A 25,776-nucleotide genomic window follows, 5' to 3' on the forward strand; every position below is an offset into this window, starting at 1 on the left:
TAGGTTTTAGGTTTTAGGGATTTTGCTTCTTCAAGATTTCAATCTATACGGAATTTTGGCCCATTCCGAACTTTAGCTCTTCAAGATTTCGATCCATTCGGGATTTTGGTCCATTTGGGATTTTGGCTCTTCAAGGGAGCTGTTAGTTTTGAGAGCTGTTTTTTTTTATGATCTAGGGTCGGAGGAACATCTGTTCGACAGGGAACCCCTATTGACACTTTTGTCAAAATGTTGAAAATTATTTAATGTATCTAGTAAAATATAATTATAACGTTTTTTCTTTAATATACCTTTTACTATAAACAGAGATGTTCAAATTTCATATCCCAAATGGTACAGAGTAGGGTGTCGTCAAACGTTTCTTTCATCCTACTTGTGATTTTGGCCCTTCAGAATTTTGATCAATTCTTTGAATCGAAATATCAATCTATACTCCAGATTGTGGTCCATTTGGGATTTTGGCTCTACAAGATTTCGATCCATTCAAAATTTTGGCCCATTTCGGATCGTAGCTTTTCGGGATCTTGGTTCTTAAAGATTTCAATACATTCAGAATTTTGGCCCACTTCGGATTTTAGCTCTTCAGGATTTCGATTCATTCGGGATTTTGGTCTATTTGGGATTTTAGCTTTTCGGGATTTTTATCCATTTGAGATTTTGACCTTTTTGGGATTTTAGCTCTTTGGGTTTTCGGCTCTCTCAGATTTCGATCCATTCGGGATTTTGGCCATTTTGGGATATTAGCTCTTCGGAATTTTGGTTCTTTCAAATTTCTATCTATTCGAGATTTTGGGCCATTTGGAATTTTAGCTCTTCAGGATTTTGGCTCTTCAAGATAGCTGTTAGGGATTTCGCTCTATTTGGGATTTTGTCCCTTCAAAATTTTATTCCATTCGGGATTTTGACCCATACAGAACTTTAGTCCATTTCCTTTTTGAGATTTTGGCTTTTCAAGCTTTCGATCCATTCACAGTTTTGACACTTTGGGATCTTGGCCGTTTGGGATTTTGGTCCATTCGGGATTTCTACTTATACGAGATTTTGACCCATATGGGATTTTCGCTCTTCCAGACTTTAACGTTTGGAATTTTAATATTTGAGACTTTGGCTTATCCAATTTTGCCAGAGACCTCTCTATAAATAAAAATTTAAAGATCATCTGCATAAAGGTGAAGTAAGTAGGTTTGCAAGTTTAGCGTGCACGCCTGAAGAGCTACCATAATTCGAACTTAGATTATAAAATATGATTTTAGACAACATCTCCTTCAGAATCCATTTTTTGGATTTTCGAAGTTAAATACTGGAAGACCGTAATAGCTTATAATTAAGTCCATATTTCAATCTCGGGAGGGACTAGAAATTTCTTCATATAAAAAAAAAAGCTATGCCCAGACTGAGATGTGCATGCAAGGAGCGAAAATGTTCTGAATGTTAGAGAACATGAATAGAGAATGGTTTACGACTTATTTATTTTCTTATTAAACATTGAAAGTTCAAAACAAAAATAGCAAAATAAATTTGCCATAATTCCTGAAGGGGGTGTGTTTAAGTTATTTTTGGAATAGGCCTAAAAAAGAATACTAAAATTACGATATTGTAAATAAAAATTACAATGTTGTAAATTACTCCAACATAAAATTTTCATAGAAAATATATTGTATATTAAACGAGGCGAATATAATAAACTCTCAGTAAATTTTACATTAGAAATAACATTTGTATTTGAATTAAGGATAGCTTGAGTCTCTCAAATCTATCGATAAACTTTAGTGAAAACATTTGAAATGGCTGAAAGATTAAAAACATTACACTTAAATAATAGTCATGCAATTGATAAGAATGCTGACAAATAATATTTCTTGAAGAATTTATAATTTTTCGCCAAGTCGTAAATATTATGCGATAAACCTATTTCAAGTGTTTTTTATGTAATAGATAAGTGTTTTTTGTTTGTATACATTGTTGGTATATATAAATTAAGTTGATTCTAAAGTAAAGATTGGATTTTTGTTGGAGAAATAAAGTATCAATTGTACTTACGGTGCAACAATAAAATGCCAGTCTTAAGAAAACAGGTGGAGTATCGACGGGACACAAATCCACGAACGCCAAATAATCTAATCCAAAGGAATCCGTTCTTGGCAAGATATCTGGATCAGCTTCAATCTAAAGGTATAAAAAAAAACCGAACATCATTGTTTTTATTCGCTGCTATTGACTGAATTTTATTTTATTAATGCTTACACTTGCAATTAGTTCGCATAATATGATTCCGTACGAGAAAACATCGCTTGTCTGATCGTACCACAGCCCATTAAGACATTCTGGACTCATCCAGTACGGCGAACCGACGGTATCCAGTCGATTTTTACCTCTAAACAACAAAAATTGTAAAAAAAAAATATATCAAAGCTTTAAAACTTGCAATAAAATGCTCTGTGCATTAGGTATGAGAGTGATTAATTGGACTATTTGTATGATTGCATTGGTCTTTATCTTCACATGCAATTGGAGTGATATAGAGAGTTTCAATGACTTTCTAGACCAATTGAATTTCAATGAAAAATTTAAAGCACAAATAATACAAGTTAATTTTGTTTTATAGTGTAATGGTTCTCCCTCAATTCTGAGATAAATCTTTAATAAATCTTTAAATCGGCCTTTAAAGGTTGAATGGAAGCTAAAGCGGACATATCAAAAAAACCTTTAACGGAAAATCTTGAGAGAACATTGGAACAGATAAGCATAATTAACATTTACCTCAAAATCGTAATTCTTTAATTTTAATGCTAAATAATTGACTTAAATTTTCAAGTGTTTTTTTTTCTCAGAATTGAGGGGGTTTTATTTGAAGACTTCCAAAATATTTCACTAACCCTTTCTTTCGTGGAATTTTTGCTGCAAGTCCAAAGTCACCAACAACAGCATCTAGTCCATCAGCTGATTTTCGTATCAGGACATTCTACAAAACAAATAAAAACACCATTTCATTTTATTTTTGAATTTTTCCGCACCAAAGTATGAATTATTTGAGTATTATTCGTAGGATTCAATGGATTCAATTCGAAGGATTCAAAAATAAGAAATCTCTCATTTTTACTCATAAGTTAAGTACTCATCCCTTACGGGGTCATGATATTTTGGTAAAGTTTTCGAAATATGAGATTTTGAGTGTTTTGACGTTAAAAGTAGTAAAGCCCGATAGATTCGGCCGTTGCCAAATCTAGGGTCCAAACGGTTCGAGGTAACAACTTGGGACCTACGAGGACCCTCCTGTCGTAAGTCGATCCAAGAAACATTAAATAGACGTTGATTTCTTTCTTTAACCCTCTCATATCCCAAAAGGTATATTTATTTTTGGTATTGTTCGAAAACGTGTCATCAGATTTTTCTGTAGGGGAGACTGGGGCACATGTAACCATTTTCGATAGATGCGAATTTGAGGTGATTTTCCAAGGACATCGTAATTTTTTGGAAAATCTTTCTTAGCTAATGTTTTACCCTTGGGTATAGGCAATACATCGAAGGTAATGCGGATGCTGGAAAACAATTGAGTTTTCCATAAAAATAAAATTTGTGTCACTGTGCATTTTTCTCTTTTCACAAAATACCTGGGGTAGAAGTAACCACTTTCTGGGGAGGATGTAAACACCTTTTTTCCCACCCTTCAAATTAACTTTGCATCACTTTCAATTATTTTAATTACTTAAGAGATATATAAAGACTGTATATTTTTCAAAAAATCACGACACTTTTTACAAAGAATAATTAAAATAGCAAAAAAACTAAAAGCATGCATATCAAAAACATTTTTCAATGGATTTTCCCCATATTTTGACATCATGTGACTTTTTATTAAACACAGCACCACCAATTTTTTCGTAATCTATGAATTATAGATATTTCGCATGAAGGTCAATTTCCCGCTCTTTTACCTACTCATTTTGTGAAATTGAAATTGCCTGGTTACATCTACCCCAAATGCTGTTTTCTGACCAATTATTAATTCTTTTGAAATAATGAGAATCTCAATTTGTCTAGTAAATCCATAAATATAATCCTAAAAGATGTAGGAAAGAACTGGCATTGCTACATTTCGATTATTTTACACAGTTTTTAATTTCCAGGTGGAAATCCAAATGACCAAAATAATTGAAATATCAACATTTTCGGGAAAAATGATTTTTATTTTTAAAGTATTAGGATTTTATTGACCAATTCTTCTGTGGACATACATCCCCATGGTATCTATGAATGCTTATGGGTTTTATCCTCTGGAGTCTTAAAATTAATGAAAAAAATCACAGTGTTTACAACTACCCCAGTTTACTACTGCCCCAGTTCCCCCTATTTTTTGAATATTTTTTAAAAGGTTGCAGACGGATAATTCTGGGGATAATCAGCCATTGGACATCTAGCCTATCCTTATTTTTTTATCCTGACTTTCAAAGGTATCCTCTTAAATATTTCTCCTATTTTCAATCTTAAAGTTTCAAAGTCTCTTCTTACAGATACATATTTCTATTTATCAGTTCTTTCGGTTCTTTCAAAGTCAATCTTTTCAAAGTTAAAGTTAGAATTTCTCTCTATACGGTATATTGTGACGATTCTGCCTAATAAATATCTAGGGGTAATCCTACCACCACAATGCGCCTTTGGGTTCCTCACAGACCCAAACACCAGTTTTAAGGTGAAAATTCCAGAGGATATTCGCTTAGGTAAGCCAATTTTATTCATTTCGATGGCCGAGAACAGTTTACTCGACGCGATTCTTTACCCCCAAAATTCAACTCACAATCGAATTTTCACACATTCCGAGTTGCAAGTACTCCGAGTTGCACGCATTTCGAGGTCACCTGTAAAGAATCTTAGCTACCATAAGCTTATCTGGGCTTATCACTGGTTATTAGCTGTGATACTAATCACAGTTCATGACGTTCATGGTGAATTTCCCGCGGTGTGAATGGGAAAGCTCTTGGGGTTGTAATGTAATAGTCATGTCAACCCTTACCCGACACGCGCATCCCCTTGTTCCTCTACGATTCCACGGCTCAGAGGGCCAATTTTTGAAACTTTCACTCGCACCCGCGAGCTCTTTAGTGGCCGAGACAAATCAACTCGCACACCCCACAAATTCCAATTCGATAAACGGTGAGCAAAAAAAAACTAAGATTTTTCTCTTACAGTTTTTTTTGCTCACCGTTTATCGTATTTTCGTTTTATTTCTTCAAGTTTCTTATATTATTTTCACCTAGTTCCACCGAGTATGAGATAAGGTAATACGGTAATTGAGAATTTGCGTAAAAATTGCAATGCAATTACGAAAATTAACGAAATACGGTGAGCATTTTACTGTCAATGTGATTTTGCCCTTATTGGAAATCGACAAGCACAACCTCTTCTAATAAGGGCATTTGAGGATCATCTCTTATAGCCTCTACACACTAGGAGAAATTTCTTTAAAAAAATGCATTTTTAAAGAAAATTTCCCCTATCCTTGTAGGCAAAAACGTCAGAATTTTTTTTTTTTTAAAAAAAAAGGTACTTTTTGACGAAAATTGTTTCTAGTATGTAGACACAATTAGACTCTGAGGAATTTTGAGATGGTCCAATAACTTGTCGCCAGACAAAAGAGAGTGCTCTATATGGCAATAGAACTGTCGGAATTTAGGAGGCTTCTTTAACACTTGGAAGGACCCTAGTGGCAGCCGCTGCCAATTTAGTTTTCAATGTTATTTTTTATAGTGAAGAATATATCATTTCGCCTGGACGCCTGATTGAATGCGTGCAGAATTTATCTAGCTATTTTTTCGTTATAAAATTTTTAATAAAAATTAAATATTAATGTAAATATATTGCAAAAACAAAAAACTGCACTCGGATGGACCAAGTGGCAGTTGCTGCCATTTGCATTTTATATGGGAGTTTGACGTTCTGCAGATGTAATTTTCTTGATTGTTAGTGTATAAAAGCCTTAAAAGAACAAATTGAAAGTGTTTTTGCAAATTATTGAGAAGAATTATGGGAAATATTGAATTGGGAAATATGAATAATTTTGGGAATTATTCAATTTTTCTCTTACTTCCCAAAGCTAAAAATCCATTTTGTTAAGCGAAGTTAATAGTTAATAGTATTAACTATTGTTCATAAAGTAGAATTTTTGCTTTGAAAAATAAGAGAAAAATTAAAAATTCAAAGGCTGCCGTATTAAAAGGCACACCACTTTCTCTGACTCCATGATTCTGATAAAGATGAAAACATCGAATGGTTAAAAATCTTTAGATACAGTTCCCAAAGAAATGAAATTTCTGGTTCAGACACCAGAAAAGAACTGACTAAAGCTCCGAATGTTAAAATGTAATTAAAAATATCAAAATATTTTGTAAAATTCGATAAGTGGCAGCGGCTGCCACTTGGTCCTTCCGTGACACTTTTAGTTAGGGTTCTACGAAGTGTTAGGAAGTCATTTTGGGACTTTTATTCAGCCACAACCTGAACCTACATCATCCCCTTACTACGCCTAGAGTAGTTCAGACTTAGAATTTCGTGGTGTTCTACCCATGTACAAATCCATTTAGACAATAAAGCGCCACGAAGGAAAGCCACGTTGTTTTAACTTAATGAAGGCCATGGATAAGTTTCTTCAACTCTTAAAGGGAGGGCGATCCACCAGGGTGTATTTATTACAGCGATAAGCGTTGCTCTACCCAAATTCGTAACAGTATCTATCCTACTAATAAATCCTCTTTAACGTATCCTCTTTAAGTCACAAGTTCGAACACTTTGCAAAGCCTGGGACGCTTTGTCACCCCTTTTTTTTTAATAAATTTTTATCTGTCATTTTCCAACGTAATCACAATAGAATTCCTTCTTCAAAATTAACTGGCAACTCTTAAATATAATAAACACTATAATGGTGACTCTATCGTTACTAATTAAAATCAATTTTCGAATATGCAACATGTAACACATTTTAAGATGAAAGGTAAAAATGACTCTAGAGAGCGTATTTCTAAATCAATTTAGACAAATTTGACGTTATTGGAAAGGTCTTGGAATTTCCTAAAAGTCTGGATTGGTTTCGTTCGGTCCTTATCCCTTATGAACAGATGTCTGACCGATCAAGAACCCATAAAATGAAATTATTTAAATTTAAAATTGTATAACTGCCAAAGCTATTTTTGACAAATTTTAAGATAATTTCTGTGGATCGGAACTTAATAAACTAGGTAAATGTATATTCTTTAAAAAAATGTCTTATCAAATTAACAAAAAAAGTTTGCGAAAAGGATGTTTTTCCAAATATAACATGGAAAAAAAATTGTCAAATTAGTAAATAACATCTTTTTGACAAAATTTTAACAATTTTTTTTATTTGTTCGTTCAAGAAGATATTTTTTTTTTCAGAGTAGGGAATTGGAGTATTTTACAGAGCTGGGACACTTTCCGCTCCATTTTCTTTTTTTTTTGTAATCTGTAAGGATTCCCTTGTCAATGCCCAGCCCAGTAATGGTCGAAATACGTCTCAAGGGTCTCAAGTCTCAAGGTGTATGACCATTTTTTATGGAAGATAAGGTAAAATTTGGAGATTAATATTCGTTTTAATGTAATTTTTGCTTTCCTACCTTGCTTGTTAGATCCCGATGGAAAATACCAGCATCGTGGACGTATTGCATTCCCCTGGCAATACCCAGGGCCAGTCTTATTTTGACACAAGGTGACAGGTTATCACCCTGTGATTGGATCAACTGCTCCAAGGAACCACCATTCATGTACTCTGTAAGGGCATGGAGTTGCCCTTCTTGTACACAAACGCCCATAAAACTAAAAGGAAAAAATGACCATTAATTCATTTTTGCTGAAGAAGAAAAAAGCTGATCGTTAAGGCATAAATAAAAGAAAATAACACAATATTAATTGAATTCGAAATCACCAAACTGTTAGAAGATTTTCAATGGAATTTGCTACTCGATATTATACCTAACACAATATATGTCGCATTTACAGTAAATAAAATAAGACTTTTGTTCAATACAGACTATTCATTATTGGATATAAAAGTAGAGCGAATTTACTCAACCGCCAAATAAGCAAATACATATATCATGTTTAAAACGGAGTCATAAACTTAAGCGGAGGGCAAAAGTTAAAAGCAAAAATACATTGCAGAGTGAATTGGTTCAAATTGTATAAAACCCGGTTAGGTTCTTTAATTGTATATATCTCTCTTTTATTATTTCTTTTTTTTTTCTAAAGAGAGGAGAGCAAAGTCGCAAAATAGATATGTTCCATTTTACCAATTTAAAACTGGAACATATTGGAATGTTGCAATAGATCTCTATTATAGCACAACATACAAATTTTTCAATGTCAATGGTAAAAACACTAGAAAATTGTATCTTATGTACATTTCACAATTCTAATACCACACGCATACACACATCAAAATATCTATCACACTGTCTTTCACTCACCTTAAAATATTTGGATGGGATAATTTATTGAGCAGTTGTACTTCACGTAGCATATTTGGTCGATTGGATCTCAATTGATTCATTTTCAGTACCATAACTTGACCAGTTGTTCGATGTGTCACCTGAAATAAAAAAAATTAATGACAATAATTGAAGAGTCACGCATTAAATGACAATTAAAAACCATTAATAAAATACAATAATTCTCTCACTATAATTTATTGAACTTTTCAGTTGAAAATATTGAGGTTTTTTGCATTAATCATAAATATTCTGGAGTTTTGTAATTACTTAACCTTCCCTTGTCATCTCAAATACGTTTCAAATTGCATTTTATGAGTGATTTTCTTTATTATTTGAAAATTTTAATGTAAAAGGCGCATTATGGGGATATCTTCTATTGCATACAGCTTTAAAGAACATTCAAAGTTCACTTTAGCATCGCTAATGGCGCCAGGTGATTGGCTGGTATCAAATTACTAATTTATCCTTGTGTCAACACTACCCCTTAAGTTTTATCTCAAATGATACTGCGATAATTATACTGGCATATTAATAAAAGAAAGGAAACGTTGGGAATTATCTTTACACGTTATAACACCATGCGATGCTGCATATTCGTTGGTTTTTCCCGATTATGATAAAAGCTTAATGACAAATTGGTTTAAAAATGGTTCGGGGAGTTCGGAGATCAACTTATTGTTAGGAAAGGCCGTGTGAGAATGAATTTGGAAAAAGGATTTTACAGAAAGTGTAATAGTGCATCTAATGGCCTCACACACCAGGAGAAATTTCTTTAAAAAATGCCTTTTTAAAGAAAATTTCCCCTATTCTTGTAGGCAGAATCGTGAGAATTTTTTAAGAAAAAGGCAATTTTTGACAAAAATTGCTTCTAGTGGGTAGACACCATAAGGAAGAAATTGCGGTTGCATTGGAGGATGGTGCTCCTGAAAAGTAATAGCCTTTACGCATTGTGAGAGATTTTTGGCAGAATTAACCATTTTTCTTACACATGTGCAGGCAATTTACCTAAATGAATCTCTCGACAGGATTAATATTAATGTTACTTTTACACTATGAAAATTATATTATTAAAATTTATTCTGTATACGCAATAAAATCATCAACACATTGAAATAATTGTCATAAAAAAAATAATTTCAAAAAACTTTTGAAGAAAAATCCAATTTTTGAAGTGAATTGTTGAAGAAAATAGTCTGTTACATTGGGCTAATTTATTTAATATTTTATGACGGGTAAAAAGAGTTTTCGGAAAATCTACCGTTGGTAATGGTCTTCTTGTTAATTTCTCGTTTCACTGCTGGAAAAAGTGTGAAAAATATTTGTGGAAGTTCCTGGGGATAGTATAAATATAGGGAAAGCTTGTGCAGCTTCGTACGAAAAATGATGTGTAAGTTTCGAATGTCACACAAGTCGAATCAATTATATCACTATGTCAAAAAGGTCTCTTATAAGGTCCATAATTCCATCTTCCTAAATCCTTGGAAATCCTTAGATTTTTCTCTGTAGGAAAATTAAAATTTAATGACGATTTTTACGAAGCTTCTTAAGATTGCTTAGCTACGTACAAAATTTGTCCACCTACGTACGCCTCATTTTCACCGTGAATACTACAGATACAAACATTTTCTTATCAGCATTTAGATGGAACATTCATCTACTTCTTTTAACTCTTTCGTGTCATTAGAGTCATCTATGACCCGGAAAAAAAACAATATTTTTTGACTATTTACATTAATTGAAATCTATTGGTTTGTGCACGACATGATAATAGAAGGATGTAAGATTCTTGGCTAATTTTCTCAAGACTCCAGCAGATATTCAGGAAAAGAAAATATTTGAGATCAAAAATCACTAATTTCGAACTTTGTGAAGTGACTTTTCTTTTTCAAAATTTTTTATATTAATTTATTTTTTTCAGCAAAAAGTTCTTTAGAAACACAAAATAGAATATCCAAAGATTGTATATTGCATATTTTGATATAATAAACTACTCTCAATTTTCCAGAAAAGCGTGTAGGATTTTCCGGGTCATATATGACCCTATTGTCCCCAAGGGTAACAGTGTTTTCGTCCCAAACCTATAGCGAAATGTAGTTGGGACATTGTTTTTCTTTTTGAAATGCAGGTGAGACATCTTGCTCCTGGACATTTCATCTTATATCTGATGAATTATAACATATTTTGCAATATTTTAGAGTATTCTGCAAGCGTCTCATATTGTGCAATTGGATTCTGTGTGAATACATATGTGGATAAGTTTATTTTTGCCAAATACCACTCAAAATATTGTGACAGTGACTGTTCAAGGGATTACCAGGAAGATTCCTTGAACACCAGAAGTACAGTGTTCATCAAGGCAATCCAGTTTGACATGGTTTTGGCCAAATTAGTAACTTCAAGCAAAAAAAAACTCTTAAAAAGCCTGTGGTATAGATTTTGAAAATGGTATGTACGTACACTTCCCTTGAGGACAATAGGGTCATATATGACCCGGGGTTTAATATGTTTCCAATAGAAGCATTTTACACTCGCGTATTTTTCTTGTATTTAAGAAGTTTTCAAATTATATCTACACACAGAAAAATGGAAAATTCTTAAACAGAAACACCCAGGAATTTAATTTCAAATCCCATCCAATGAATGCCAATGCCCTAATTCTAAATCCTTGATCATTTAGTATTAGTTGCAATTTGCAAATCTGTAGACATTTTTCATTTTCCAGCTAATGCAGAACTTAAGTTCCCGATCTCTTAACTTGAAATAGCTAGGGATTCTAGCCCATTTCTTTCGCTCAGAGCTTCTAAACTTAAACGCCTCGGGGATTGACTTTCAATTTAAATTCCCAGGATCTTATATATTCTTAAATTTAGAGTCAAAATTTTTCTGTGTGTAAAGAATTTTCACTTAAAAAGTAACATTCTAGAAGAGTCAAGGAGTAAATTTATGTAAATCTCTTCAAAAAAATATGAACTTAATGTGTTGAATCTTCTGTCAAAGTCAAAGCGTCTGGAAATGGTTTTGAATTAGTACATTTTTCTATTTTGAATTTCAATATGTATAGCCAATTTTTTTCAAGAACACTTTTAGATACCTTAAAAGTATTCCTCTTTAAAATGTTGAAAATTCGCAAGACTTATTGTAGTTGCTCATACGTTCTGAAAAAGGTGTGACTTATATTTTTATGGGCGAAGTTTACTAAATGTATTCTACATCCTTACAAAACAAGTTTTAAATAAAACGAAATATTTTGGCTATATCAAAATTCGTAGGTACACTCCAATGTTTTCTTGAGGATAAGGGATTAAAATGTATCACTAAGTTTGAAATTTTGAACTTTAAAACTTAAAAATATGCTATTGCTACAGAATTCCAAATATCTTTTGGGGAATATGTTCAAAAGTTTGAGATCTTGAGATTAATCGTTGAATAAGTGAAAAATTGGAAACATCTGCTGGTCATAGCTGAGCTAAATTGCGTCAATAACAAAATTTAAGAAAGTATAGTGTACACTACACTCTCGAAATTAAAGAAATGTGTACTGTCAAATGCACTTTCGACCAATTTATCTTCATGAATTTTATACAGTATTTCCTCTATCAACATCCGCACTTATTTTTCTCACTCACTCAACTTCTACAAAATATATGTTCATTGAATATCCATTGAGTCATTCATACGGGATCCTAAATGTACATATTGGGGCATAAACAAAAAGATTATCTTCATATTCAATTCTTAACACATCATCTTCCTAAACGTAGATTCTTTATGTTTTTTTTTTCAATCACAAAATATTACAAGTAACTGGAATATTTGTGATGGACAGATGGATAGAAATTAGGGTATAGGTGCGTGCATTCACATAAAAACATATATCTATACAGCATAGACATTATGTACCTGACCTACATCGATGTGAAATTGTCTATGTTTATTGCCATTGGGTTCTATTGCATAACATGACATTTTGACAGTTATTTCACATTATGCATCGTCGTAAGCGTCGCAGCATAACCGCGAGTTCGTCACTCCTGTGCGATTTGCTTCTTATCGCTGGAGACTTCACAAATGAAATATCATAAAATACCATCTATTTACTTTTACTCAAAGCTGGCGACAATTGAGAAATTACTATATATATACATACACCACCACTACCTTTTACACCAACAAAATGCAAGTAGGTTTATTGGCTATTTACATTTACTTATTATATGGGTTCACTAAACTCAACTTTGAAAATATGGATTTCTCAACTTCATTCACAAAAAAAAAATTAATTCAAAAACCCAATTTTCGACACAATTTTCTTTTAAAATTCCAAATGTAAAAAAAAATACATTTTGCTTTTCAATTTCTCACTTTATCTCTCTTTTTTCCTAAGCCATTGCTAAGGTCTTATCAAGCATAGAAAAAAAAAGTAGACAATAGGAATCTCAATCAGAATGGCTATTTATAGATGAGTTTTATAAAGAACGGAGGCGCCTAAAAGATGTTTGTTTAGTATAATAAAGATTTCATGCAACACAGGAAGTTTTTTCAGGAAGTTGCTTGCATTGGTATTTGTTGTAAGACACTTCAAGTTTAATGCCCCGAAAATGACAAGAGATTGTTGCACTAATAATGACATGACACTCTGCAAAGTGCATCAGGAAACTCGCATTATTCCGATGTATATACTAGATAGTAAATATAAAAATCAATTGTTTTGTATCCGCAGTGAAATTTTTATTAAAACAAAATAATTATCTGAAGAGACGTCAAGATGAACAAAATTCAAGTGTGTGTTTGATATTTGTGAATTTGGACTTGAATATCATGCAGTTTTGTACGATAAAAAGTAGTTTTCTTGACCCATAAAAGGAAGTGAGGCACCTTTGAATTCTGGTACTTTTGAAATTGGATTTTTTCTCTTATTTTTAAAACGTGCTGAGACTTATTATTTAATGTAATTTAGTTTCACAATTCGTTTGTGGAGTTCAATTTAAAACAGGAAAAAATGCCCAATTTTAAAGCTTCCCCAATTCAAAGATGCCCCAGTTCCCCCTATTTATGGTGCATTTGCGACTTTGGCGCCACTAGCGGTCATCAGACAAACATTGAATATTATGGAGAGTTGTGAAACAAATTAGTTTGCCTTTCAATTATGTCAACTATTAATGAAATCCATTATGAAACAAGGAAAATGGAATAGACAGAATTTGTGAATTAAAATTTACTAAGTCTGTGCAGATTTTAATTATTAGGGGGAACTGGGGTAGTAGTTAACATGGGGTAGTTGTAAAACTGAGATTATATTAATTAAATATTAGAATTCAGAGGATGAAACCTACATGAATACTGAAAAAAAATCGACATAAGTCCGAATAGTATGGACGAAAATCGATGTTTACAACTACCCCATGGTTACTACTGCTCCAGTTTCCCCTGTTCGAACTCGATGATAGAGTATTCTAATTTCTCTATTTTGACTTATAAAATATTATACGGTATTTCGACTCCCAGATGTTCGAAAAAAAGGACTCTCGGTATTTATCCGCTTTTGGTTTTGGTATGAGATATCGACTTCTGGTTTTCGATGATCCCTTTAGATCTCTTGTAAGACAATATTTTCAAGGAACGTTTTCTTCTTCCTTTCCTTCCCTTCCTTCCCCTTTCACTTTAAAACCACTTTTTCAAATATTTGTGAAGTAAGTCTAAAAATTTTTATTTTGGACAGGGGCCTATGAAGCCTAATAAAAAGTGAGGATATTTTTCACTTCTCCTAGTAAAAAAAATTGCAGATATTGTACCGCGACTTTAACAAATTTGCTCAAAGTTTTTGTACTATTTCGGCGAAAATTATGAAATATGTATTTTTAGATAGCTGTTAACGCACAATTTCGAAATATTTTAGACTGATAAGTCAATTTTCTTTAGGAAAAAAATTGACATTAGTCTTCAGTGCCTATGTGCAAAAACATATGGAAAAATGAATGTCAAGAGGTCCTTGTTTTGGATTTGTTTTTTTTTTTTTTTCAATAAGCCAATAACCTTTATTCTTCCGTTTTAATGGTTTTCTAAAGCCCAAGATGATACTCCTCAAAAAAGCGCAATTCTTAATCAATATGTATCAAGACTAGATTTATTAAAAAGTTTTTAAAATTCTGAGCAAGTCTATATCAGCTCCAAGCGCAACTTATAAATCAAGAAAATAAACCAGTTACGAACGATGAAACTGGTTTTGCAAAGTTTGTGCTCGAAGTTGAAGTTACGCACGGAAAGTTTGATATAACTGTCAATTTTAATAATATTTTCCTTCATTATTTTTTCTAATTTGAGTTCTGGATGACAAGTTCTTTTCTTAGATGGTTGCTGTATAATAAATGGTGTTTGTAAAAGTGTAACTATAATTTAAGATATTTCGTTTTTTACTCAGTAATTATCTAGATCTGTAAAGGACTTTATTTCAAAATATGAACATTCTTATTCTGGTATTTAAATATACTGATCAAACTCAAAGAGAGAGCGGTTATATAATCCAGCTTTTTCTACTTATAACACGGCTAGGGGCCAAACGGTAAGATATATCGACTTCTGGTCTTCGACTGACCCCCACCCCTCTATAAGTCAACATTATCTAGGATAGTCTTTTTCTCTTTTTATCCTCACTCCGCTCCTTCCTTTCCAAAACCATGTTTTTTGGTTGATTTCGAAAACTGCTCCTAAAATCTATCCATGTTCAAAAACCATTTCAATGTCGAATTTTGGAAGGTCAAAGTTTAACAACTTTGGTGGGCATATTCTCAACCGATTTGCTTAAAATTGGATTTTTTTTTTGAAAGACCTTGAAATTTCCGACCCGACTATATCGGACTTAATCGGCCATGAGACGGTATAGTACCCGTAATTGATGTTTCTTTTTTAAATATTTTTCAAAAATATTTTTTATTTGTTCGAAACTTTGTGACACGGCTAGAGGCCAAACTTTCATTAGGTCAAATTCATTAAAAGATTGTGGAAAAAATATTAAATGTTCGAAGCCTGAAAGCCTTACTGTACTTAAAAATTGCAAACATTTAAATAATTGGCCTATATCTCTTCTTTTTCGAGATTAATCGAGTATAGACGGCGGCAGACGTAGATATATCAAGAGAAATTACTTTATCATTAATAACGCAAAGTACAAAATTCCCAATATTATCAAATATATAATACAATTTCCTTTCAGCCCATTAAGAAGACTGACACATCACCATTGCAACGTGCTTTCAACTATAGCGTATTATAAGTTAATTCATAGACTTTTTCCGTGTGAAAATATCAAGGTGTTAGTATAACAATGGGAAAATCAACCTGTCACTTTAGTATTTTCTCAATTGTTAACTTTTCCCTTCCACTTTTGTGTCTCAAGCAAAAATGTAAGTGAGAAGAAATTGTCTACACAAGAAGCACCTACTTATTACATTAATTTTTCTCTAATGGAATTCGACATAAAATGCAAGTAATATGGTATTATCATTTTTTTTAGGAACATGATTCAATTCTGATTGGAACATAAGATTAAGAGAATTTTCTCAGAGAGATATAATTTTCTCAAAGATCAAAAAGAAAATCTATATCTTTTCAAATGATTTCACTTATCAAGTTTATTAAGCTAAAAACTTTCTGTGAGAGAAATCTATCCTATATTTGATTTAATTGTAATTTCTGTCAATTAACTTCTATTATTATTTGACTACAGTACAATACACAAATAGTTTTGTAAAAAAGATTTCTTTTGATATTCGTTTTAAATTAAGCAATAGCCGCTTTAAAAAAAACTCAATTTTATTCCGATTTTGTCACTCAACGAGAAAGTAGAATTTAGTTTCATCATCTGAAGACAAATTTTTGTACATAATGTAATATGCGCATTTGTAAATAGGTATTCAAACGTCTAAACATGTAACATTGGAAACACTCTATTATGTGTAAAATTTTGCGGAGGTGAACTTCTTGAAAAGTAAGTGTATTTCGTAATAACATACATAATACCAGAAGATAATTAATAAAAATTACGGAAGTAATTCTTATTATAGTTTTACTATACAAATAAACTTATATTTCCATATGTTCAGTTGTGGGTACGTGGAATCTAAAATAATGCTATACAAGTCTGCATCTGCTACAAATATACATAGTGTACGAAGTGCAGAAGAAATCTTTGCTTTATTTGCATTTTTTTTTTACTGGTAAGATATTGCTTTAATGCATTATTTACAGTGGAAGAACAACAAAGTCGAATTTCAATTAAAAACACCTATTCACTGTTCTACTTTCAAAATCACCACATGAAGAGTTTACTATCTAACTCTACACACAAGTCAGTACACACAAGAGATTGGTTATAAGAAGGAAATAAACCATTCTTCCTCTGTTACAATTCTAACATCTGATACTTTCCAAGTCACAAGAGATTCATGGAACAAATCCGTAAAATCATTGATGGCATCTAAAGCACAGTTACAAATTGCAGACCACCAATATGAAAATGTTATCGTTGATACAATTTGTTGTTTATTGGTGCTTTTGTGTCATTATGAGAAAGAGATACTCTTGGATTAAAATTGTCAAATACTCCTTTAATTTAAGGGAAAGTGGGGCAGTTCACAAGAAATATCTAAATACAAAATTTTCATGCTCCTTAAACATAAGTTCAGTGTTTATTAAAATAATTGAATTCGTAACAGAGGAGTGTGCGGCAGTTTCGCCAACCTGAGAGTAAATAAGTGGATATTGTTCACTTCAAATTATTTCACATTCGTTAAAAAGAAACTAACAATTATCTAAACGAACACAGTTCAATTCAGAAAGGCAAAAATGAGCTGTACGAGAGTGCCTCACCTTCCTTTGCTTCTAAATTCACTTTTTCAATTGAATTAATTCAATTGCAGTAAAACGAAGCTTTATGAAACTCAAAAATTTAAATAAAATTGAAGCATTTTAACAAAGAAACACAATTGTAAACGATCTTTGAAACTTTTATGCCTAGCGCACAATAACTTTTGTTTATAAACATGTTTTCAAAATTGTCTATAAGAGTGAGCGAGATGAGTAATGCCCAGCGCACAATATCATTTGTTTTGTAAAAATGTTTTTGACATTTCAATGAGAGTGAATGAAATCTAGATCTAGTTTTCTCGCTCACACTTATAGGATATTTTGAAAACATGTTTACAAACAAAAGTGATTGTGCGTTGGGCATAAATCTACGTTTCATTCACTCTCACTGAAGAGTCCAAAACATGTTTGCAAAATAAAATTTATTGTGTGCTGGGTATTACGATAATTTTGTGAATAAATAATGTAAAAATATAAATAATAAATTGAATGTAGTGTTTTCATTGTTAAGTAAAGAAAATGTCATATAAAAACAAATTGGAGAACTTTATATCTCTAATTTTTAATTTTAATTTGTATTTAGAAAATTAAAGCGATTTTTTTAAAACGAATCCTTTGTCATTTTTTTTAATTTGCAATTCAAAGAACCATTTTTTTTATTAATTTGATTTCCAATAATTTTTAAGATCATAATGCCCAACACACAATACCTTTTGTTTGTAAGCATGTTTTCAAAATTTCCTATGAGAGTGAACGAGATAACTAGATTTCGGTTTCATTCACTCTCATTGAAATGTTAAAAACATGTTTATAAAACAAAAGTTATTGTGCGTTGGGCATAACGGTTTTTTAGTGTTAAAATATATAAATATTGAAAGTGGTAGGGGAAGGCTTTCAGAGGTCAAATTCTCGTACGTAATCCAGTAACAACTGGTTACTGTCTATTTTGTTTGTCGACTGCCTAGTTAATCGGAAATTTAGCAATGACCAAAACCAATCACCTCGTACAACACTCCATTTTATATTAATCCGAGATACTTTCCCTTCTTTTAGGCAGAGCTGAAGTAAAATTATCTTTATAAAATATATTAACCAGTATCCAGTCAAAAACTTATCTGGTTATGCTCGTGAATTAGGACTCAGGCTTTGCACATACTCTAACTTTGAAAATTTAATATTTTTCCTATATTTCTTTAATGTTCTGACCTTTTTTTTATGGAATGTGTGACTAAAGACTACCTATTAAAAACAAATATTGCCAGAGATAGGTCGTCGGGTTCATTAAGGAAATCTCGGAAAAATATCAAATGTTCAAAGCCAAGGTGTGTGCGAAGCCCGAAAGACTTCCGCTATTGCCAAACTGTTATACAATCTGTTATACAAAAAATATTCTAAAATGATCTCATTAACATTTAAGTATGAGACACATGATTTTTAAAATTAAAATTAGAAGTCTAACAATAAGATTAATAATAAAAAACCAAAACTTTATAAGACGAAAACCCCTTAAATAACCTAAAAAGCTTTGGATTTAGATTAATTTTCATATTAGGAATTTATAAAAAAAAATCCATAAAACATTTTCACCAATATTGCGAGAGTATGCCCAACATAAAGGTAATAACATTTGAAATCACTTAATAATAACATTGAAATCCATTAAGAACATAGAAAAAAATTGACTTGTCCTAAGATTGAGTCGTTCAAAGATACTGCCCAATCTGCCGCAGTTTTAGATAACTACAAAAATTCGACGAAATCAATATTTCGAAACATATTTTTGTGTAATTGAAACCTATTCTGATGTTATAAATCTCAAAGTATAAATATAAGATAGATTTCTCCACTTCAAAAACTGATAATTTTTGTTTTCAATGCTCAAAGAAATTTAAGACTCATCAATTCTACTGTTTTTATGTGCCAATAAAATAAAATAAACTTGCAAAATACAATTCAAAGTACATGTATGCATTTGCCTTACCCTCCCTTATTTATTTATTTATTTTTTAATTGCAAAAGCTAAATTTCTTCACATAAGCTTAATGATTTTTCTATTTTATTTATAATGTTTTGCTGCAAATGATCATGTAATAAATAAAACAATCACTAATAGCAATGACAATGATAGACACATCAATGAACTTTCGCTTAATGGCTTTGATTTATGATTTTATATGATTTATATAATGTTTGGTGGAATTCAATGATATTGGACAGTGCATTAATTTTTAAGTTAACATGAGAGACACCGTCATCAATGAACAATTAAATTGCATTCAATTTGAAATCAAAACACTTTCATGTGCTGGTGCTTTTTTTTATGCTACAATTTTCATGAAATTTTAATTAACCACGCGAATCTAATTTACATTTTTTATAACTAGAAATTTCACCAAATTAAAAAGGTAAGATATATGGATGCATTCAATTCTCATCATGTAAAAGTTTTTTCTCTTTCTCTTTTAATTTTTGATGTTTTTTTTTGTTATATTTGGTTTCACATTGCAAGAAACAACGAAATAATAATGCTTTAATTGAATTTTATATTGTTCAGGTGGTTCATGTGTATAACAAACAAAACGTCCAAGGTCATAAATTAAGATGTGACGCTATACAGTAGAGCTGAAGTAAGCTTTTTGATCGTTTAACTTTCATTTTCAACTTCTGCCTGATTTTTCAATATAAATATTTAGCATCTTCATTGTAATGAATTTATGGAAATTCACCACCGCGCATACACCAAGATCATGCGAATTGAATAAAGTGAAAACCTTTATTGTTGTCTCAAAGATATTGAACTTAATACATTGATTGGCGTCACTTTGGGGCGCCACATAATACTAAAGGTCACACATATTAATCCTCATATGTCATTGCAATTGGTTCCGACACTTTTTCAAACTCTGCATTTTTTGTTATTTACAGGGAGAGTGGGGTAGGTTGAGACACTTCTTTTTGTAGTTTGTCTTGAAGTCATTGATAAATTATGTAATGAAAGTTCAATGGGGCTATGGCATTATTCCCTTTTTGAGTAATGTAGTGACATTACGTAAAGGTCTGGTTGGGACTCAAAAAAATTATAGAGATTTGCTCCATAAAGAAAAATTAAACGTTGTTTCTATTAGGCAGTAATTCTTACTGCATATAGTCATTGATAAAATACATATATTAATTGTCTATCGAAGTCTACAGAAGAATATAGCCCCTTTACATAACGTTATCATCGGTTTATCAGACATATCATTTCGCAAATTCTTCCCAAAAATACGGTTAACTGATAGCAAATTGATATGATCTATACTTCATTGGATTAATTAAAAAAAAAATAAGGCTTTCACTGTATTTACTTCTTGATAAAAAGCGTATTTTGCCAAAAATAATTTAAAAAAAAAGAGGTGGCAGTGTCCCAGGTTTGCAGAAAGGTCCAACCCACGAGATAGAGCTATTCGTAAATTATCTTTTCGTATGACTTTTGGACATATAATGGTTTATTACCAATTAGATTGATTTACTAATAAGAAACCAATTACGAACTAGAATTTTTTTGCCATTTGAAAATGCTTTGCATACATACAAAAGATGGTCAAAAAAAAATAAATGAATTACCGATTGGGACTGTCAAAGCCGGACACAATAATGATTGAACTTTAACCTTCAATAATTCAAAATACGGTGATTTTTCCAGTCATAGGTATGTATGGACGGTTTGTTCGCCTGGAGTATCTCCAAAACATATCCGAAAGTCGAAAGAAATACTACAGTAGAAAATTTCAGCAACATAAACGAAACATGTGCACATTATATTATAGGAGCCGTACAGATTAGAACAGCTATAAGTCGATTGCAAACTCATAGTAGGGGAAGGCTTTCAGGCTTCGCACACATTCTTCCTCTCCTTTAATATTCCTTTAATGAATTTCACCTATGGCAATATATTTCAATGGCTAGAACTAAGTGACACATTTCATGAAAACATAAGTCAGTTTCATTAAACGAATACGGGAAAAATATGAAATGATTGAAGCCAAGGTGTGTGCGAAGCCTAAAAGTCTTCCACTACGGCGATTATACGGAGTTGAATAAAATTAATAATATAGTTATTAACTATGTGAAAAAGAGGAGACGCGAGTGCAGTAACGATATAGCCTGATTCTGGATTTCACACAGAAGTTTTAGTCCAATAGGGTAAGTGTGTCAAATTCCGGCCAGCTTGCAATTCCGGCCACCTTTTTTGTTCCTCGAATTTCCATGAATTTTTAGTTTTTAGATATTCTAGAGAATTTACAATGCAAAAGAATAACAAAAAATGTAGCTTCGACAAGCGAGATAACGAGAAAAAGACATTGAAAGAATTCCCTAAGGGCAAAGAACTATGAGAATGAAGGTGGCCGAAATAGGGTACCAAAGCTATGTCTACATTTTTATTCATTTTAAAATGTATTAAGAATGATTTTAGAGTAAATAAAGACGCTAAACGGTTTACAAGGTTTCAAGCAACACTCCTTAAGAAGAAGGTATAAAAAAAATCAATTTTTATTAAAAATATTACATTTCAAACTTGAGACTTTGGCGTTTGCATGCAACTATGCCAAAATTTGGCACACTTACCCTAAGTTCTGTCATTTCTTATGAGGCAAGATTTTTGGAAAAAAATTGATTTAAGATTAGATATTAAGAGCAATTATTCCATTAGATGTTGATGAACCAATTGTAGCCGGGCTTTTGCCCTGAAAGATTCCTTATGACAAGACAAAGATGTAATTTAATTCTAGGACTCCTAGGACTTGGCATAGTTCACAATTATGGGGAGGTGGAGATACTTTGAGCAGTGGGGCTGGATTGTAATATGACTTTTTCACCCATTTATAAATGAATCAGGTACTTACAATTATTTTACTTAGATCCACAATTATTTTGTCTATCCAAATTACATCATGTTAAAACCCAGTTTCCATTAGAAATATGCGAAAAAATCGTACAACAATGTAGCCCCACAGCTGAAAGTAACCCCAATTTCTTCTGTGCCAGAAAGCGTCAATGATTCAACTAGTAATGGACTATATTCCTGAGTGAACCAGAAGTAGGGTAAAGTGATATAATTTGGAATTAGTGTTACAAGTTGGACAATTCGCCGGTACAAGTTGGACATAGCTTTTTTCTTGATAAATACATTACAAAATTTGTTTTTAAGCACAAGGAACCAAATTATAAAACTAAAGTATTAAAAATATACAAATAGGAATGAAGTACTTAATTTATCAAGACAAAAAGCCCTGTCCAAATTGTACCATTGCATTGTCCAACTTGTACCACTGACTATCCAACTTGTACCACTTTTCTATTTCGGGCTTTCTAGGCCTGTTACAATGCCGAAGTATCTGACCACTTTTAATTTTTCATTAACAAGATCGCTAATTGAAAAGAAATCAGCAGAAGTTTATGGTTCTGACGAACAGAATTGTTTCTGTATAGAAACCAGCTACTTAAGATTATTAAAAAAAATGCTTAAAACAATTTGCCCCGCTCTTCCCTAATCATTTAATTTAAATAAAGAGATTAAAAGCTAAACCACTCAAATACTCACAAGAATGTAAAGAATGTTGTGGAAGAAAGCATGTCATTTGAATTTAACTTAACGTAAGTGAATGCTGTCCATTCATAAATCAAAGAAAATACTTGTTCTCAGACTAACCACAAGCCTTCTAAAATTATGTATTTGCTAACACCTGATGCATCATCATTTACGTCATTACAAATTATCAAATTAGAGACATTTAAAATTACTTTGAATCAACATAATTAAGTCATTAAAGTTTACTTATTTGTGATTATATCCTTATAAATAGAATAATTTAGTATTCTCCTCTCGTTTAATCCTCTCTTGTAAATTTTTCATTGTCACAGGTTAATGAAACCGTGTGTATGCACACCTTCAAGCGATTAATAAAAAAATCGTTGACAATAAATTTAGTGTGGAAATAAAAAAAAATAAGATTGGTGTGTCCACAATTTTTCAAGGCTTTGTCTCAATTTCAATATATGCAATTTTTGTTTTTATGCTCATGTTTCTTTTCGTATTCTGGTGTTCTGTCGTCAATGTGAAGAAAAAAAAACAACATTTCCTTTCCAGCAAACAATACTTTTGGTGTTCTTATCATTCAACCGTGAGCTTCTCTCTGACGAAAAATAAAGTTCAAGAAACTTGCCAAATTTTAATTTAATTTAGGAAGAAGAGACATAAAAATCAGATCCATCTACAGTAATGTATCAATAGAAATCATTTCGAGAGCTATAAATTTAGAGGAAGCAAATTTATAACTTCCTGCATGTGTACATTTATACGTATAACAAGATTAAAACAAATATCCTATTAGGAATGAAATGAGGTGGAAAATAATACATGAAGAGAATCACAAAATTTCGCACAACTTTCCGGAGATTTGGAAAAGGTATATTACACAGCAAAGTACTCATCTTAACTCTTATTTGACCTTCAAGACTCAACACCCATCATCATCAATAAAGATTACATGTACATATCATTTTGGAGTATCAACTAAATAACATACAAACTATATCTCTATCAAATAACGAAAAAAAATCAGTTGAGAAATAACGCGATTCGGTGAATGCATTCACTCCAATTTTATCACTTTAAAACTTGGGGATTCGAGTTTTACTTTTACTTTACTTAATTTAATTTACAACTTCAACAAAAAGTGCCTTTCTTCTTCAATGAACCATTTCACACAGCCTGCAGTTGAGAATTAAATTTATGCGCACGTTTGTATGATTTCTTTTCATTTTCTTTCTTTTCTTTTCTCTTCTATCTTTCTCTTCAAAGGCCCCCCATATACACATTTTTAATAATAATAGCAATTATAATTTCTTACACCTGAATATCCGATGTTTCTTTTCATCGCCCCCTCGCATAGTTATAATTTAGATATATGTAGATAGAATGCAATATTTAACCCTTCAAGACCAATAAGAAATCTGGTGATTAAATAAAGATCTTTCCTTTATGTACGCTACTTGGATATTTTTTCGATTTAGAGAAATTAAATTGCTGAAAAGTGTATATCGCTTTACTAACCTAATATTAAATTTAATTACCTTTATTTTTCGTTTCTATGATGATCGAAATTAATATCGATTCTGATAACCCTATGCTACGTATAGCAAGTCTTTTGTTGGATCTTATAAACATTCTAAAGAGTTCAAAATCATTCAATTTGGATTAAAAATGGATTTATAGTGAGTTTTTAAGAAAACATAGCATAAATATTAAAAAAAATTTCGGGAGGACTTTGAGGAAACGTTTGGTTATCTTTTTTTTATCAATGCTTACACTTTCGTTTTAGGAGAGCTTTTAGGGAATTTCTCAAGCTTTATAAAAATCTGCCCGTCCCTTCCAAAATAATCGCAATCGGTTTATTTCGAATTTACGGTCTAAAAATCTTCTCAGACTCAAAAAAAGCGGTCTTTAGTGTAAACACCGCTTTACGGAAATGGAATAATGTTGAATTTTAGATAAACACCGTAATTAACTTCCAAAAGAGATTTCAGAGAAGAATTGAAGTTCCCTTTGGTTTCTTTTCCTTTGAAAAAAAAAAAGTTAATCAACTATCTGAAACTTTTAAAATCCTCAAAATCGGTTTCCAGGTAAAGTCTAATGCCCTAGACACACTTACGACTTAATCCGAGAGACAGCGTAGTGGAAAATCATGGAAAATTTGTAGTTTAAACATTATTTCAAATATAATTATGCTAAGCCGTCTCTCGGCTAATCCTCAGGTGTGTCAAAGGCCTAAGTTTAAAGCCTTTTTCTAATATTTCTTTTCGGACATTATTTTCAAGGATTTTCAAGTCAAAAATGCTTGAAAAAAGCTCCATAAAAAGCTATTCAGATCCATAAGAACGTTTTTGTACGTCTCTCTTAAACCGTTGAAATTTTCAAAATCGATGAAGAAAATGGATCAAAAACAATTTGCATAGTGTGTGTGAATTTCTATAGTGAATTTTTCCTTCAATACTTATGGCGCTGGCACACCTTTTCAATTGAGTGAATTTCCACCGATTGAAATTTTACCTCTTACTCTTTTAAAGTAAAATCAGATATAGGTGTCTCTTTCTGTCGAATGAAATTTAAAATTGAAATTGAAATTTCAATTTTCATTTGAGAGAAAGAGACACATATATCTTATTTAGCTTTGAAAGAGTAAGAGGTAAAATTTCAATCGGTTGAAATTCACCCAATTGAAAAGGTGTGCCAGCGCTATTGTATCTAAAATTTGATTTTCTTGTAAAAGATTTTATTGACTTTTCATTATGTTTAAATTCATAAAAATTGAAATGGAATTTGATTTCTTTTTAAAGAAAGCTCTTGTTCCTTGCATTCGAAAATGTGGTAGAT

The 25,776-nt window shown here is 31.7% G+C and overlaps 1 protein-coding gene across 4 annotated transcripts in view; it reads right to left on the reverse strand.

Moving 5' to 3' along the window:
- The window catches only part of LOC129799599 (serine/threonine-protein kinase dst2), a 56,754-nt gene that overhangs the window by 14,667 nt on the left and 16,311 nt on the right, over positions 1–25,776 (reverse strand). For all 4 annotated transcript variants that reach the window (XM_055843625.1, XM_055843624.1, XM_055843623.1 and 1 more), the window contains exons 2-6: positions 8,475–8,596; positions 7,626–7,824; positions 2,877–2,962; positions 2,245–2,374; positions 2,041–2,166 (exon numbers count right to left, since the gene is read on the reverse strand). In XM_055843625.1, coding sequence (XP_055699600.1) covers positions 2,041–2,166; positions 2,245–2,374; positions 2,877–2,962; positions 7,626–7,824; positions 8,475–8,596 — 663 coding nt within the window. The remainder of the gene's footprint in view (positions 1–2,040; positions 2,167–2,244; positions 2,375–2,876; positions 2,963–7,625; positions 7,825–8,474; positions 8,597–25,776) is intronic.

Source organism: Phlebotomus papatasi, chromosome 1 (genome assembly GCF_024763615.1).
Source record: "Phlebotomus papatasi isolate M1 chromosome 1, Ppap_2.1, whole genome shotgun sequence".
NCBI lineage: Eukaryota > Metazoa > Arthropoda > Insecta > Diptera > Psychodidae > Phlebotomus > Phlebotomus papatasi.